Consider the following 17,579-nt stretch of genomic DNA (forward strand, 5'->3'; position numbering starts at 1 on the left):
CATGGAAACGCGAGGGGTGTGCTGGTGGGCGCGGGAGAGACAAGGGGCTGCGCTGACCCCTCGCCCTCATCCTGGGTCTTGCACTCTGGCTGCCTGTGAGTGTGTGAGGCCTCATTGGCAACGCTTGGAACAGAAACGAGGGAGCTGCTTCATGAGGCTTAAAATCAGCCAACCTACAACCAGTCCGATGGTGAAAACCGATTTCTCGTTCCGTGGTGGGTGTGGCTTGGTGGGTGTGGCACAGGAAGGATACTGCAAAATCCCCGCTCCCTCCCCGCCCCAACCCCTGGGCCCATCCAGTGGTGGTGTTTGCCAGTTCTCTGAACTGCTCAAAACGTCCGCCACCGGTTCTCCAGAACCTGCAGGCCAATCACAATTGCGCCTGACCCTCTGAAGGGTCAGCAGTCACCGCGATGACGAGTGAAATGGGACAGTGGGTTCTCTTCTTGCCAGAATCTCTAGCCGTCCTGAGTCACTTGATAGGGAGATGGTCAAGGAAGCATATAAATTAAATAAACAAATCTTCCAAAGGAGTTTAACCACTTCATGCTCTGCAGCCCTAAAACAGGCCAGGTCAGATAGATGTGTGACATTGACAACATTCCTCTCTACAAATATGACAAATAGTTTGTGACAGCTAAAATGCTGTGATCATTCGGAGGCTGGATTAGAACTAGGCAGTGGTTCTCCATCTTTCTAATTCCACGACCCCTTAATACAGTTCATCATACTTTGGTGACCCCCAACCATAAGCCTAGCGCCAATTCTCCCAACAGGGCTTTGAGCTGATTGGCAGGAAGGTCAAAGGGACACCCCCACTCTAAACGCCCGATTGGTCGGATTGTAAAAATAGGTTCCAAGGCGCCAGAATAGAAACTTTAGTTGACTTTTCCCCCCAGGGCCTTCTTAGGAGACCCCCCACAAGGCTCCTGACCCCCAGGTGGAGAGCCACAGAACTAGAGAATCAGGCTCAAGTGCCCGCTCGGTCACTGAGTGTGATGGGCAGTTTGGGCCAGTTGACTCTCTCTCTAAGCAATCCTATCTGGCCGGAGAGTGTGAGGATAAAGTAGGCGGAGACCTCGTTTACCCCAATCCCAGAAGAAAGGCAGTGTGTAGAGGCAGCCAGTCCATCAGTGACCACAGCACAATCATTCCTTGCTCGAGGTATTATTTGGGGTTGGGGGGGTTGGGGGGATTTACCCTGCTTTTAAACTACTAACTGAAAGGCAGAACGCACGTGAAAGGCCAGTTTGCTGCTAAAGTGTTGCAGGGGCAGGGAAAGCATCCCCCCTCCACTTCCCCTTGTATTGTTGCATGCGGTCAAGTTCCATAGGAAGCGCTCCCTGGGCAGTGGGCAGCCTCCTCCCAGCGCAGCCCCTGAGCAGGTTGCACTTTGGCAGGGGCCGTCCTCCTCCCCCCCCACCCGACAGGGAAGTGGGGGGGGGGCTTCTCTCCCAGCTCTGAGGGGTGCAAGGTGGAAGCGGAGTTTTGGGACAGAGCAACTTGCTCACAACCCTCTGGACTCCGCAGGTAACTGCCCCCAACAAGGACGTAAAATTTGGCCTGGTCCTGAGGAAGGGCAGCCGTGCCCAATGCCACTTCCTGGAGATCCGGCTGGAAGGTTGCATTGACCCTCTCTGCTGGACAGCACTTCCTGTTTCACGGGGGGGGGGGGAGGAGACCCTGTTGGGTCATTGGAGGCTTTGTTTCTCCCTGGTTGGAAGGAGAAGCGCCAGAGCAGCCTGACCTGGGGAAGAGAGGGGTGCGGGCGAGCGCCACTCACAAGCCCACTCTTGCTTCCCACCCCTCAGTTCTCCCTCGGGACTCTTCCACCTGGCATGTCCAGTTTGCCCTTGTGTCTCTCTCTTCAGGTTGAGCAGCTGCCGCAAGGCCCTTTGCCCACCCGGTCCAGCCTGCTAGCTGCCCAGCGTCGCCTGGGTCTCGGCCTCTTGGAGTCTTATTTATGGGGGGGCGAGAGCTCTTCTCGAGTGGGGAGTTCGCAGAGAGCCTTTTTGGGGGGGAACGGCTTCACTGGTAGGAAGACGGGGACATCTGGATAGCCTGCTTGCCCTTTCGGAGGAGGCCACCACCCACCAGAACCTGGCAGGGTGAAAGGATTTTGGAAGGGGCTCGCCATTGCCCCCTGCTGCTTCAGGAGGGGAGGGTTCGCTCAGGGTCACTCGGCTGGCTTTGGTGCCTAAGGCATGTTTCCAGCCCAGCCCTCGATCTGTAACATTAACGGGGGCCCACGAGTCAACTGCATCTTAATTAGTTGGCATGCTACAGACACCCCACAATTGTAGGTTGTTTGGTTTACGTTGGTGTGTTGCATTAATTGAGCCAGTGTGGCTAGTTAGTTATGATTTATAATGGCAATCAAAGGTAGCTTGTTGAACAAACCATACCTTAAAAGCAGTGTGTGAACCCAGCCACTCAGGTGACGGATGTCATGAGCCTAGCGGTGTGGAGCCTCCTGAGGGCCTTCTTCCAGGGTGGGGTTTGGCCTCCCAGACTGGCCTGCAGCCACCTCTGGGTTCCCAGACAAGCAGTGATACCTGACTTGGCCACGATCTCTGCACGGGTGGTGTTCTAGAGATACAAATCTAATAAATGATGATGATGATGGGGGGGGATTACTTTCTTAGTTCTAAACTTAACCTAGAAAGGAGGAGATGTTGTGGAATGAGAGCAGCAGAGCTCAGCATCTCTCAAGTGGTCTTTGAAGTGACCGGCTGCAAAACCTCAGGCTTTGACTTAATCACCTTCCCTGCCATGGCAAATGCTGAAACCAGCCCTGGGGCTACTAGTCCACATGGAGGACAGAATATGCTTTGTTTTCATTTCAGTTTTCAGTTCCTGTACTTTGGGAATAGGAAGCGGAGGAGGCCACCGCCAACTCTGAAGCTCTCAGCAAGGCTCAAGGCTGGAGCTGATGGCAGTGAATGACCAGCCATTTAAATACAACGTATGGGGAGGGAGTTGCCATGGGGCTCACCACGGGAAGCCTGTCAGCAGGCCAAGTCTGTTCTTGCAGCAGATCAAGAAATCGAATTCTGAAATCAAGATTGGCTGAAAGGCAGTTTGTGTGAAGCTTGGAGGTCCAAGCCCTCGTCCTTGAAATGTGCCTGCGCCCACTTCACAGCCCTCTGTGGTCCTTGATGAGGGCGAAGCCTTAGATGATTCTGTGTAGCTGAGTTCCTAAAAAGAAATTATTTAAACTGTTTTATCCCACTCTTCTTTAAAAAAATACTCTCTGGCTGGCCCAAAAAGAATTGGGCAGCTTGTAATTTATGCTGGAACAGTCTGTTTGAATTCTGCATGGTAAATCACCACAGCATCTCACCATCACCTCTGCTTCGTTGTGTTGGGATGAGGCTTTGGACAGGGGCTGCAACTTCTAACCCAGCATTTACACCCACCCACCCCTCCAAGTCTAGTTCTCAGTCTGTTTAAGACTGTCGTGCTCTGGTTTTGGGGGGGATGGGAGGGGGCATGGGGCCTCCTGCATGGCTTTGTGGCCTTCCCGTGAAGCGAAGGTGGTAGGGGGCTTAGAATGGGGAGTGGTGAGTGGGGGGACGCTCTGTTTAAATGCATCTGCGAGTCTTCGGAGAGGAGCGGCATACAAATCTAAATAATAAATAAATAAATAAATCTGACCTGGGTCCATCGGCCGTTTCCCTGAGATGGGCTGGGAGAGGGTGGGCCACATCGTCCTTTGGTGCTGCAAAGCCATTGAGCTGGCCGAAGGCCCCCCCCCCATCCCAGAAGGGCTGCAGGGAAAGGGGGGGGCTTTGTCTCCTGGGGCCTTTTGGGGCCTTGGCCGTCTCCGTCAGCCTCTTGTGGAAACACGCTGGAATGGCAGAGCTGGGTGGGATGAATGGGGGCTGCTCAGGGAGGGGCCGTTTTGCACCTGCTCGGGGTCTCTGGGCCAATGTGTGATTTCAGAGCTGTCCATCATGCAGGCATTAGTGCTGCTTGGTCCTTAGAGCGGCACTGTCCTAGAAGTTTTCTTGTTTGCTTTAATCATCTTTTGTTGGATGTTTTTTTAAACAATTGAATATACTATTGCAGCAATCGACTGTCCAATGTTTAATTGGTTGAAAGGTGAAAGGAGACAGGGAGTAAAGGGGCCGTATAAAGCCCTTCATGGCATCGGACCAGAATATCTCCGAGACCGCTTTCTGCCACACGAATCCCAGCGAACGGTTAGGTCCCACAGACCGTTGTCCTTCTCCGGGTCCCTTTGACAAAACAATGTTGTCTGGCAGGACCCAGGGGAAGAGCCTTCTCTGTGGTGGCCCTGACCCTCTGGAACCAACTCCCCCAGAGATTAGGATTGCCCCCACCCTCCTTGCCTTTCGCAAACTCCTTAAAACCCACCTCTGCCGTCAGGCATGGGGAAATTGATTCCCCTGGGCCGTTCGCGCTTTACGTACGGTTTGTATGATTGACGTATGATTGTTTTTTATATTAAGGGCTTAAAATTGTTTTCAGCCATTGGATTTGTATTGTTCTGTTGTTGTGAGCCGCCCCGAGTCTTCGGAGAGGGGCGGCATACAAATCTAATAAATAAATAAATAAATCAGAAAGTACTTTCCCTTCACTCTAAGGTTTACTTCTTTGAAATATCTTTGGTCTGTCAGAACCGCAGAAAAAACATTTACTGCCATCCTGCCTTCCATTGAGGGCCTGTACACTGCAGGAGTCAAAAAGTGGGCTGTGAAAATATTTATGGACCCCTTGCAATTGTTTCAACTCCTACCTTCAAAACGACGCTACAGAGCACTGCACACCAAGACAACTAGAACATTCTCCCCCCCAAATATCATCACTCTGCTAAACAATCCCATCACCACTGTCAAATTATTCACTAAGGCTCCTGCCAAGTTGGTGCAGAGGTTGGTGATAATTTAACAGCTTGCCACACTATCTATAGAAGGCCTGATGTTTATGGGAACAGATGCAGCCACAAACCATTCTTTCGACTGGTTCAAGGTCATCCTATGCCAACACACCTGGGCGGAAGTGGAAGGAGGACTTGCTACGCTGGCACAATCTGAGTGGGCAACATAGAAGGTTTGTGGCTGGGGGACAAGGGATATGAACTTTCAACTGGGTGGGCAACTCAGATTCAGATTTCCCAGTGTGGGTGTGAGGATGGCGCTGGCAACAAATTGGAACTTTTGATTTGGACTCTGGTTTACTTTGGATGCTGCCTGGAACCTTGACAGCTGCATTACTATTACTTGTTCCTCTCCTTGTTCCTCTCCTTGTTCCTCTCTCCCATCTCCCCCCACTTATGACTATATAACTGTAACTTGTTGCTTGTATCTTTAAGACTTTTATTAATATTGTTTCCTGATTTGACCCCTGTGGCAATCATTGAGTGTTGTACCGCATGATTCTTGACAAATGCATCTTTCCTTTTGTGTCCACTGAGAGCATCTGCACCAAAGACCGATTCCTTCTGTGTCCCATCATCACACTTGGCCAAGGAAAGAATTCTGTTCTGTTCCAAAGGCAGAAGAGTGAGCATTTCACTGGAGTTTCCTGTCACTGTTTGTGCCATGGAAAGCGTCCGTCCCCAACTTACAAAGGGCATTTAAACTTTGCTCTGGGTGCTTGTTCCGTATGAGAACAGTCGCTTGAGTGACCTGTCATGTCAGTCAATGATTTCCATTCCTTGGCCACAAAAGGCGAACCGACTAATTGCTTGTTCTTGCTTTCTCAATAGAACAAATAGTGGAAAAAGATGAAGGGCCCTATTACACTCATCTGGGATCTGGACCAACCGTGGCATCCATTAGGGAACTTATGGAGGAACGGTAAGGCCCACCACGATAGGGACCCTGGAGAATTCGAAAGGAAAATGTCTCCACGAAATGAAGCCACTAATTTTTTCTCTTGATCTTGACACAGAATGTGGATTATGATGACAATGATTGCATTTTTAGCAGCTGCGTCAGGCTGTTAGCTCATGTTCGGTTTGCTGTCCACCAAGATAGCCGCACCCCATTTGTATACATTGCTGTCCACTTTCTCTTCCTGCATCCTATAATTAAATTACTGCTCTACTGTAGGTTTTGCATTTGTTCCTATTGAAATTTATCTTGCTGATCCTCCTCGATCAATACCGCTTCGCCCCTGGGTTTCAGCACACTCCTCTAATGCATTTGCAGGGGGGGGGGGGCTACACCATTTCTAGGTCATCTGAAAATTCAATGGTTTGAAATATTTTCTAGTCCCTCTTTCAGGTCGCTCCATGAAGATGGCCATCAGATTAAGCATCTCATCCCATGTTCTGACGTGGAGCCCCCGAGATTCACTCTCCGCGCATTGTGTCCATTCTGTCCATCTCAGGGTAGTTTTGTCCAGCTCCCTTCAGCATTTTCTTTTGTAGGATTTTGTGTTTTGCTGAAATTCCCCATGTCAACTAAAGCCTTTCCTCTCCCCCCCCCCAAATTCCGCAGAGCTGTTCTGAAGCAGAATGGTGTGTTGGGCCTGTGAATAGCCCCCACCCTTAGCCTGACTTGTGGGCTACAGTGGGGATCCCCTAGGGAACCTTGTCCAGGAGGCCTTGAGGCAGGCATGGAGGTGGATGCAGGAGGCAGGACGTTCCCAGAAAGGGCAAGGGGAGCTTGGAACCAATGCCCAGCGGGGGCCAGGGGGCGATGGCTACTGACTTAGTGAAAACAGGCTTGCACCTGACAAAAAATAAGAACATGTTGAATATATTGGAAGGCAAGTGGGCAAAGCAGACCCGATGGGCCCCCTCCGTCTTCCTCTGCCATTTCCACATTTCTCTGGATGGGTTTCCACTTTGGCAACTGCCTCCGGCCACCCAAGTGCCTCTCCGAAGCGAGCTCCCCCCAAGCCTCCCGGGCACCTCAGGTGGTCAAGGGCACTGCTGGAAAGGGCAGGCAGGGGAGGGACCTCCGGGCACGGGAAGGGGGCAGCCGCTTCCCCTGGAAGGAGGGCCTTCGGAGGGGACCGCCCCGCGGAGGGCAGCCGTCCCGTCCCTGCCTTCATCCCAAGGCCGAGGATCGCTCCGTGGCCTGATCCTCCAAATCCTTTTCCCTCCTTGCCGCAATGCATAAAGCTTAAATGGGGGCCAGGTTCTAACTTCCCTCGCGGCCGTTCACTTCCTCCCAGAGCACATGGGTGCGCGCAGGTAGAGAGGGCAAAAACGAGGTGACTAGTGGTTCTAAGGAACCGGTTAGGACAGGTAGGAACCCACCTCTGAACTAAGTGGGTTAGAACAAGGGTGTCCAGCAAGTTGTGTGAATACTAAAACCTTTCCCAAACTGCAGAGACTCTCCAAAGAAAGGACGCAGCTGAACCAAACCGGGGGGGGGGGGGGGGGCTAAAACTTGCTTCTTATAATAGTCAAATATTAACACTTTCACAACTCTTACATTTGACTGTTGATCGTGATCATTAGAATTCAATTTGCATTAAAGTTTTTATTTATAATACAATTTTTAAAAAACAATGGACATGTAAATACATATCCAAACTTTATAAAAAGTCCTAAATCCCTTTTTTTCCTATTCGCTAACATAAGAATATATACATTTCCTGCTTGGCACTGATTCATAATCCCAACAGTCCTCCTCGATTCACACCAGTGGTACAATTTATCCCAGATCTCAAAATATTCCAATTTATTCTTATCTTTCAGTTCCATTGTAAGCTTGTCCATTTCAGCACAAGACTGTTTTAGGTCATATCTCCTTCTCTGGGGGTGGGGGTGGGGGGGGGGTGGTGTTTCTTCCATTTGTGTGCAAAAGCCAGTCTAGCAGCAATCCAATAAGAAAAGTCCGGCTTTTAGCTCTATCTTAAACATTGACATTTCTTCCAACCATTGTATGATCCTATTCCCAAAACTACGGGGTTTCAGACATTTCCACCACATGTGGTAATAAGTCCCTGGTATTATTTATTTCCAACACATTGGTGAGAGATTTGAGCCCACTTTAGCTAACATCATCGTGGGTGGGGAAATGCCATCTGTAGAGCATCTTATAAAGATTTTCCTTGTATGAATTGGCTCGGGTGAGTTTCCTGGTTCTTTCCCAGAGTTCCTGCCAAATATGTAAATCAATGCTGCAGCTGAAATTCCCGCTCCATGTTAGCATATAGGAAACCATATTTATTTTATTCTAATTCAAGTTGATGTATTACAGTAAAAGTTACATTCTGCAAAGTTTTCCATGCAATGTTTCTGTTTTATATTTTTATGCATTTTTTCTTTTTTAAGTAAGTTTTTCAAAATATTCGTGCTCAGAAAGCGCCATCCATGTCTGTTGTGCTGATGTTGTACCTTTTCCCCACCAGGTACGGTGAGAAGGGGGAAGCCATCAGAATTGAAAAGGTGATCTATACCGGGAAGGAAGGAAAGAGCTCTCACGGCTGCCCTATCGCAAAATGGGTCAGTGAGAAAAACGGAACCTTATCCCAGAGCAGGGCTGCTCTGCTCTTGGCCCCGGGACGAGGGAATTCTGGGAGTGGAAGTCCACATGTCTTCCAGGGGCCGAGGTGGAGAAGCACTGTGTTAAAGAGCTGAAAAGAACAGCGTTGTTTGTGTAATTTGTGCTCTCTCTTTTAAACTTCCGTTGTGTAAATAAGAGTATATAAGATGATACATTTGGATCGGACTGGCCCTGCAAATAATTAGAAGGAAAGGTGAGGAGGAGGAGGACGTGGTGTGTGTTTCATCTGTGGCATCTCAGAGTCCCCGTGCTTAGAGGGGGTTGGGGTCAGGCAGCCATGGGGGAACGTCCAGCCTTCAGGTCCTCTGGCTTGTGGCTTGTCTACCAAGCCAGCCTGGCCTTCCGAAGAGAGAGCTCCAGCCAAGTTGGACAGAAGTCCATTGCAGGAAGCCCAACCTGGGTCACGGCACGGCTTTGTCCAGCTGAGGCTCTCTTGCCACGTTGCCTTGTCCAGGGGGGCCATTCAGGCTGCCAAAGGAACAGAAGCGACGTGCGTGTGTGTGTGTTTGTGTGTGTGTGTGCCTTTTTGGACCGACCGACATCTGTGCTTGCATTCCAGGTCATCAGGAGGCACAACGTGGAGGAGAAACTGCTGTGCCTGGTGAGACACCGTGCCGGCCACCACTGCCAGAATGCCGTCATTATCATCTTAATCTTGGCTTGGGAAGGGATCCCTCGGTCCCTGGGGGACACCCTCTACCAGGAGCTTACTGACACACTCACAAAATTCGGAAACCCAACCACTCGGCGATGTGGGCTGAATGACGAGTAAGTTTGTCTGGCTCTTCCCTAAAAGCAGCAGCAGAGGAGGAGGAGGGGGAGGAAGGCTCCCGGGAGTTAGCAACCCTGTTTTGCGTTGGTGTGTTGTTGCCTTCCTGTAATGCCTTTGAACCAAGAAGTAAAGGGGTTTGCTTTTGGCTCCCACATGGTCTTTTGCAAGAAAAGTGACCGTTTTGAAGCAGCGAGAGACATCTGCTAGAAGAGAACCTTCTGCTGATCAATGGATTGGCCTATAGACGCTCTCCTGCGTGGCTACCTTTCTTCCTGGGCAGCTGATAGCCCACCTAGAGGGAGGCCGCTGTCTTGGAGGCATTTCCATTTTTTATCATTGAATCCCTTCTGTTTCCTTATTTCCTTATTTTTTATGTCTCCAGTGGACTCCTTTCTTCTCGTAAAAGAGGACTGAGGACCATGTGTACAGAAGGATAAAGTACAGGCCCCTCGCTAGGCTGGGATATGATATTCAAACAGAATAATAAGTAATAATAAAGCCCAGATGATACATAGAAGGATACCATTAAGTAAAATTAAAGCTTTAAAAGTAATGAACAGTTTAATTGTAATTTACTTTCATTTCAAGTCAACTCCAGCCTTGACTCAGAACTTTTCTGCACTGCAAACCTAAGATGCTTGACTCCTCAGTGGATGCTGGCTGGAAAAGCGAAGGTCATCCATTTTTACAAAGGAAACCTTCAGCCCTCCAGCAGCAGCCTGGTCCTTGGCTTATGAAGCCAGCTGAGATGACCTACAGTGAAGTCCCCCCTGCTGAGCCGGAGCAGGGAAAGTGGGCTCCCTTCCTAAGGGGCTGAGGATGGCCAAGGGAGGGTGGCGCTGGGCAGCCCAGCCCTCAGTCAGCTGAGCTCTGACACACCAGGTCCCTGTCGGGCACAAGGCCCCGGGGCAGTTCTAGCCATGGGCCGAAGGAGACAGCTGATCACGTCTGCTACAAGGATCTCACCAGAGAGGAGCCACGCCTGGTCTGTGCCATTTCTTCCCACGGGATTGGGAGGCATGGCAGCCAGAGCAATTCAGTTCGATTCCCACCAAGGGATGCCAGGCTGGAAGGCCTGCTTACTTTCCCCCTCTCCTTTAGCAAGTAGTTCCACCACAATTACATGCAACACCAAGAAACCTCTTCAACCTGATTTTATCTTTTTTTTAAAGGCAGTAAAACGTTCTTATTAAACTACAATGTCAGTGATTGCAAAGACGACTAGCATTGTGCAATTTATCCTTAATTAAACTAAAGCCATCCTTGAATATAACCTTTCTAATCAATTTCCATCACTTAATTCGGCTTATGAAATAAACAGATGAGAAATGTTTAGAGCATCACTGGTGCTCCATGAACACAAACCTGGGTTAGAGGCACTACTGCTAAGGCCTGCCTTGTGGCAATTTCACAGCCACTTATTGGATCTACCTATTGCTGCCCCAAACCAGACCTCATGTACCCTCTTGGGTATTGGCGGGGGTGTCTTTAGACTCTTGTAAAAGACCAAAGAGCCGGGGCGGCCACAGAGAAGGCCCTCCCCTGCAGGCCCACCAACCGACACTGTTTAGTCAGCGGGACCCAGAAAAGGCCAAACCTGTGGGCTCTAATTAGTAGGGATGCTACCACAAACAACTTGGTCTTGTGTCAGGGAGAGCTTTATGGGTAATTATAAATTATATAGGTAGCAACATTTTGAATTGAATCTGGAGGCACCTGGGCAACCTGTGCAGCCTTGAGGGCAGAAGAGGGGCCCACAGCTGCCTGCAATGCTGCATTTTCTACTAGCTGCAGCTTCTGGGTGGCCTTCAAAGGCAGCCCAGACAGACGTGCATTGCAAGTGGTCCAACTGGACTTTTAATTAACTGTAAGTAAGGCCTGCAAGACTGCAAGCAGAGCCTCCCAATCTCAGAGTGGACGCGAGGGGGTGAAGGGGCTTTCTTGGTCAAAGTTGCCAGGACACAAATCAAGGACGTTTTCCAGACTGTGCAAGGTCTCTGTTGGGGCTGGGCAATCTTATCCATAACAACATAAGCTTCCCTGGTTGGGACTGGACACGCCTGGGGTCCCCTAACCAACTTTCTCAAATTGAAGAAGCTGTTTGGACAACCAAGACAAGTCCAGGGGCCATGACTCAACTGCCTGGCAAATCTGCCTGGAGGACAGAGGCCTCGCTGGCTCCCCCACATCAACAGCAACTAGTAGGACACGGGGCCACTCATTCCTGACCCTGAAGCTGGTCCAGAAGGATATCATGGTCATTAGTATCCAAAGGTTTGGTAGAAGTATGCTATACTTGTATCATACATCCCAGTGGCCGGCCAGGTCCCACAGAGTCGGCCTTCTCCAGGTCCCGTCAGCCCGACAATGCCGCCTGGCGGGGCCTGGGGGAAGAGCCTTCTCTGTGGCCGCCCCAGCCCTATGGAACGAGCTCCCCCCAGAGATTCCCTACTGCCCCCACTCTCCCTGCCTTCCGCAAAGCAGGCTTGGGGCTGCTGAAAGTTTGTCATCTGGCCCCGCCCAATGAATGAATGTAGGATGTATGGCGGACAAATCTGCTGTGGGTTTTTAGAATGCAATTTTTATGTAGATTTCTAATATGTTGTAAGCCGCCCTGAGTCTCCGGAGACGGGCGGCATGCAAATGGAATTAACAACCACAACAAGTGCTAGCTTTATTGTGTCAATTGCGATGTAGCCAGCTGCTATTTGCTTAAGACGCTGCTGGCGACGCTGGGCTGTTGGTTGTGTGGGGTGGGCAGCCTGTGACCCCCACTCCCTTTGGATTCATTGCAGCCGAACCTGTGCGTGTCAAGGCAAGGATTCCAACACCTGCGGTGCTTCCTTCTCCTTTGGCTGCTCTTGGAGCATGTATTTCAACGGGTGCAAATATGCGCGGAGCAAGACACCCAGGAAATTCCGATTACAGGGAGACAATCCCAAGGAGGTCAGTGTCCTGGTCATTCCTGGGTTTATTGGCATCTCCCAGTTTAACCAGTGGACGAGCAAGAGTGAAGGGCGGTGGTCTTGAGGGTGGGGCGGAGGGCTTTCCCTCCATGAAGACAGCCTGAAATATCCTAGACTGGCTTCTGGCTTTCCCAAGAATCAATGGTCATAGGAATACCCCTACATTTATTGATTAGTCCAAATATATTCACTTGAAAAGAAGAACCACGTACATTGGATTTTCTCCCAAGGTTTCAGTCTTAGTCATGGAAGAAACTTACATTTTCAGACACAAAGAAACCACATTGTCTAATGCTATTGAGGGCTGCGGAATGCATTTTTTAAAGACTATATTTTCAGTTGATCCATCATCCAGTGGTGATGTTTGGAAATAGATTTCTCCTACAGCGAACTCTTTGAAAAAACCACATTTTCCAAACAATAAAGGTACCTTTGGAAAGAAGTTGGGGCATTTTATATAATAGGAAACAATGAGCGATTGACTGCCGGCCTTTTTTAAAAAAAAAATTGGTGTTTCGTCATTTTTACAAATGACTCAAGGTAGCGAACCTATATAATACTCCCTCCTCTTATTCTTCCCACAACAACTTTCTGAGAGTGACTGGCCTAAAGTCACCCAGCTGGTTTTCATGCCTAACATGGCTCTTGGTGTCCAGCCTGGTGCCCTAACCACTAAACCAAACTGGCTGAGAAAGGGCTAATAACTTCAGAGAAGGAAAAGAGGGTAGTCTGTGAACCTTAATCTCATTCAGCTCTTTTAATTTCCAAATTCTCCTGGGTGTAGAAACAGTTGTATAGCTGTGCAGAGAGGAGGTATTTCTAGGAGTTGCTAAGAGAGACACTTTATGAGCTAATCTTGGCCTTCTCTCCCTCCAGGAAGAAGTTCTCAGGAGGAGCTTCCAGGACTTAGCTACGGAGGTTGCACCACTGTATAAGACGCTGGCACCCCAGGCCTATCAAAACCAGGTGCCTAGATAATTTTCCCATGATTCAGTGGGGGCCCTGATAAGCATCTCTCTACCCTCGGTCTTCAACAGGCAAAACACGGAATCCAGGAGCTGAAATTTTCAAAGGCTCTACAAGTAAAGTCACGCGACTCCTACCAAAAGGGTTGCAGTCCCCAAATCTCGCAGGAAGAGCTCCGTCACAGAGTTTGCTTTTTCACATGGAAGTTGCTATTCCTTTAGGCCACAGCAGGTCGAAACTGCCCTCTTTGGGAGATGCAGTACAAAGATATGGGAGAACGTCCGTTTAGCCTCCAGCTTTCTGTTTACCAGTGGGTTGCCTTCTTGTAAGAAAGCTGATTTGCAACAAGCTGGAATATATCTTTCTTGCAAGTCAGTTTGAGTGCCTCTTGCGCGGGTCCACCTGTTCAGGAAGCATGCCAGGTATCGGTGAGTCTCACTTGCTTGGAAAGAGAATAAAAGCAAGGTTTTTCCTGGCCCACTTGCCATTATGGGCTGGGTTTGGGCTTGTGACTGGCAAATCCTGCCCCTGGGATAGGTGTGAGTCGCTGAGCTGCCCTTCCTCGCCTGCCCTGGAGGAAAGTCTTCCAGTGCTCGGTCTAGTCTGGACGCAAGCAGGTACACCTTGTGAGTTTACCGGACGGATGACGTAGGAAGCAGAGATCTTGCAGAATCTGGTAGTCCTGCTAGAAATACTTTGAAACCTCCCCGCCAGAGGGGAGCAACAGAAACAGACCTTAAAGTGGGTTTGTGGGGCCTCTATCGATGCTTTGAGCTCTAAGCACATAGCACGTCTAAGCAGTATCCTGAATGACGGGAAGCGAGCTTCCTATCACCTTCTCGGCTGTCCTTGCCACTCTCCGAATGGACTTTCTATCTGAAACACGGCTGCCATCAAACCAAACAGGGATGCAGTTTGTTCAAACACTCTCAATCGTGCCTCTTTAAAAAGTGGCCAGGACAGAAGGAGAAAAAAGGAAGTTGCACTAAGGGTGACGTGTGGAGAGACTAGTTCAGCTTGTTCATCATTTGCAGCCCCAGATACATAGTCGTAGCTGCATCCTTGGCACTGAGTGGAGGAGCCCTCTGCCAGCTCTTTCTAAAATCTGCAATGATCTTTGTTTTATTAACTTTTAGAACCAGGTTGTTTTTATAGAGCTTTCTCCAATAATGCACTTGGGGAAAAGGAACCGTCAATCTGAGTATTGTATTGGCAGTTCTGTGTTAGCAAGAGAAGAGAAGGATTGAGGGGTAGTGATTTCTGACAGTCTCAAAATGGGTGAACAGTGCGGTCAGGTGGTAGGGAAAGCAAGTAGAATGCTTGGCTGCATAGCTAGAGGTATAACAAGCAGGAAGAGGGAGATTGTGATCCTGCTGTATAGAGCGCTGGTGAGACCCCATTTGGAACAATACTGTGTTCAGTTTTGGAGGCCTCACCAAAAAAAGGTATCAATAAAATTGAACGGGTCCAAAGACGTGCTACAAAAATGGTGGAAGGTCTTAAGCATAAAACTTACCAGGAAAGACTTCATGAACTCCATCTGTATAGTCTGGAGGACAGAAGGAAAAGGGGGGACATGATTGAAACATTTAAATATGTTAAAGGGTTAAGTAAGGTCCAGGAGGGAAGTGTTTTTAATAGGAAAGTGGACACAAGGACAAGGGGGCACAATCTGAGGTTAGTTGGGGAAAGAGCAGAAGCAACGTGAGAAAATATTTTACTGAAAGAGTAGTAGATGCTTGGAACAAACTTCCAGCAGACATGGTTGGAAAATCCACAGTAACTGAATTTAAACAGGCCTGGGATAAACATAGATCCATCCTAAGATAAAATACAGGAAATAGTATAAGGGCAGACTAGATGGACCATGAGGTCTTTTTCTGCCGTCAATCTTCTAGGTTTCACCTCTTCCCGGTAAGCATCTTCATTGTCGTCCCAGATAGACACACCACTGACGTGTCATCTGCATACTTCACAATATGATCCGTAGCAGATTTGGCACAGCAGTCGTGGGTCATCAAAGTGAATAATAGCGGACCGAAGAGACAGCCCTGTGGGGAGCCTTTCTTCCAACTCGCACAAACCGAGGCCTATCAATAAGGAAATCAGGTGTCCAGTAACATAAAGGAGTATTCAAACCTAATAGTTTGTTCACCAAATGCTGAGGAAGGATTGTGTTGAACACCAAACTAAAATCAACAAATAGCATTCACACGTGAGCATTCTCCTCCAGGGGCGCATAGGAAAGTGCGTCATAGAAAGCTCGTCGCCTATAGAGCAGTTCTTCCGAGAGGCAAACTGTAATGAATCAAACGTAGGTGGAAGGCATGAAACCACGTAGTCCTTTTTACCAATCTCTCAGACCACCACCATAATGGAAGTGAGTGCAACTGGACGGTCATCCTTAAGGCAGGTGACCATAGACTTTTTGGACACTGGCACAATGATTGCAACCTTAAAACGTAATGGAACCCCAGCCTGATGCAATGGGCCATTAAAGATGCCTGTGAGGACAGGGGCCAACTGTGATCAGCGCAATCCTCAAGCCCTTGCCCAGGAATGTGGTCAGGACTTGCAGCTTTTCGAGGGACCTGCTCATCAGGAAGGGGAACAGCCTTCCTTGCTGCTTGTGGTTCAAACCGCCCAACTTGTTTAGAAAATCCGTGTTATCCTTACAGGTCAGTCACGATAGTTAGGGCCATTATAAAGTGAAATCTTGGGGGTTATCAATGGACCGCCAGATCACAGGCCTCCTGCATTACATGAAGCTTGACCCAAAGCTTCCATTCCGAGAGGAGAGTTGGCCGAGGGGACAGAGGGTCAGCCACATTGAGGCCAAAATGTGAAGGCCGTTGCAATAACACGGACCTCTTTCCTTTCCTTTTGATTAGGTTGCCAATGAGGATGTAGCAATAGATTGCCGACTGGGACTGAAAGAGGGGCGGCCTTTCTCTGGAGTGACGGCGTGCATGGATTTCTGTGCTCATGCACACAAGGACCAGCACAACCTTTACAATGGGTGCACGGTGGTAAGGGGCGATTTCTTTGTCTTCCGTTCTGCCTGGGAGGTATTCCAGAAGGGACAAACGCTGGTTAGACTGTCGCAGGGAAGGCAACGAGCCTGAGAGATTGAAAAACAAAGCTTTCGCAAAACTGCCTCTCCTTCTCCTTCCAAGTCAAGCCTTTGGAATATTAGATAACATGGAGATTTCTGCCATAATTACTCCTCACTGCTGTTTTCTATACATTTTGCACTTGAAAAACCACTTTAGTCCACCTAGTCAGAATTTATTTATACAAAAATGAAAGGTGGCTTCATGCACTAGGCTCAACAGGTGTTCTGTGTGGTAGAGAGTAGAAGGAAAATTCTCAAGGGACTTGGGAGATGCCATTAAACCAGATACACTAAGAGTGCAGGCCCAGCTTGAATTGATTTCAAATGTTGGTAGTATTAGGCGAAAGGTATCCCCCTGAGGGTGAAAGATAGGCCACTTTGCAACTGGGGCAATTCTAAGTATGGCCAATGGTCACTTTGCCACATGTCAAAATGTAAGAGGCTTGTGGCAACTCCTAGAACTCTGAACATTGGTCATGCTGATTTGGAAAATGAGAGCTGAAATGCAGCTGAGGGCACCAAGGCTACAGACATTAATGTGCCATGACAATTTGAGCTGTTTTTGCTACAAGGGACTAACAAGAATACAATTCTCAAAGTCCATAACATGCAAGTTGATATGATTCCAGCCATTAATCTATCCAAAAAGTTTAGAGCTGTGATGTTCTGACCTAGGTTTTCTGATAAATAATGTAGCACAAACAGTGTCCCAAGAACCTCTTTTATTTTAACGGCTGTGAATTATGTTCATTCCCAGCCGTAATAAGTCCCAAACAATATTAATGATTGCAGCCGTAGTCTTTCGGAAGAAGGCAGATGAGCACATGAACCTTTATCTTTCCTGACACGCTGCCAAAGACCAATTATCAAGGAGCTTTGCAAGGCCAACCAGAAACACAGAGTCAGAACTGAAATGACACAAGTGGAAGAGAGTTGCTTCCTGCAACGAGCACCTCCATGTGCTCCACTTTTATAGCCTAGGGGAGGGGCCCATCATCTCCAAGCCTTACTCCCAAGTAGCCCTTCTCCTACATAACTTCTTGCCTTCTGGCAGGTCTGCGCACACGCACATTGGGAACAGGGTCTCCCTGTTCCTCTGCCTTGCTCATGTCAAGTCTCAGGAGGTTCTGGCTGGATCTCTGCCTCTGGCACCGAGCCTTCTCCAGACTCCAGGCCTGGCCCAGGTTCCTCCCCAGCCTCCTCGCGGTCCCTCTCTGCTGCCAGCTTCACAACATGTGATGGCAAACCTACGGCATAGGTGCCACAGG

The 17,579-nt window shown here is 49.0% G+C and overlaps 1 protein-coding gene across 3 annotated transcripts in view; it reads left to right on the forward strand.

The window, feature by feature from the left end:
* TET3 (tet methylcytosine dioxygenase 3) overlaps window positions 1-17,579 on the forward strand; it is a 57,287-nt gene that overhangs the window by 28,256 nt on the left and 11,452 nt on the right. For all 3 annotated transcript variants that reach the window (XM_070765633.1, XM_070765632.1, XM_070765634.1), the window contains exons 3-8: window positions 5,735-5,825; window positions 8,338-8,431; window positions 9,052-9,260; window positions 12,060-12,210; window positions 13,107-13,196; window positions 16,088-16,225. In XM_070765633.1, coding sequence (XP_070621734.1) covers window positions 5,735-5,825; window positions 8,338-8,431; window positions 9,052-9,260; window positions 12,060-12,210; window positions 13,107-13,196; window positions 16,088-16,225 — 773 coding nt within the window. The remainder of the gene's footprint in view (window positions 1-5,734; window positions 5,826-8,337; window positions 8,432-9,051; window positions 9,261-12,059; window positions 12,211-13,106; window positions 13,197-16,087; window positions 16,226-17,579) is intronic.

This window comes from Erythrolamprus reginae, chromosome 12, assembly GCF_031021105.1.
Source record: "Erythrolamprus reginae isolate rEryReg1 chromosome 12, rEryReg1.hap1, whole genome shotgun sequence".
NCBI lineage: Eukaryota > Metazoa > Chordata > Lepidosauria > Squamata > Dipsadidae > Erythrolamprus > Erythrolamprus reginae.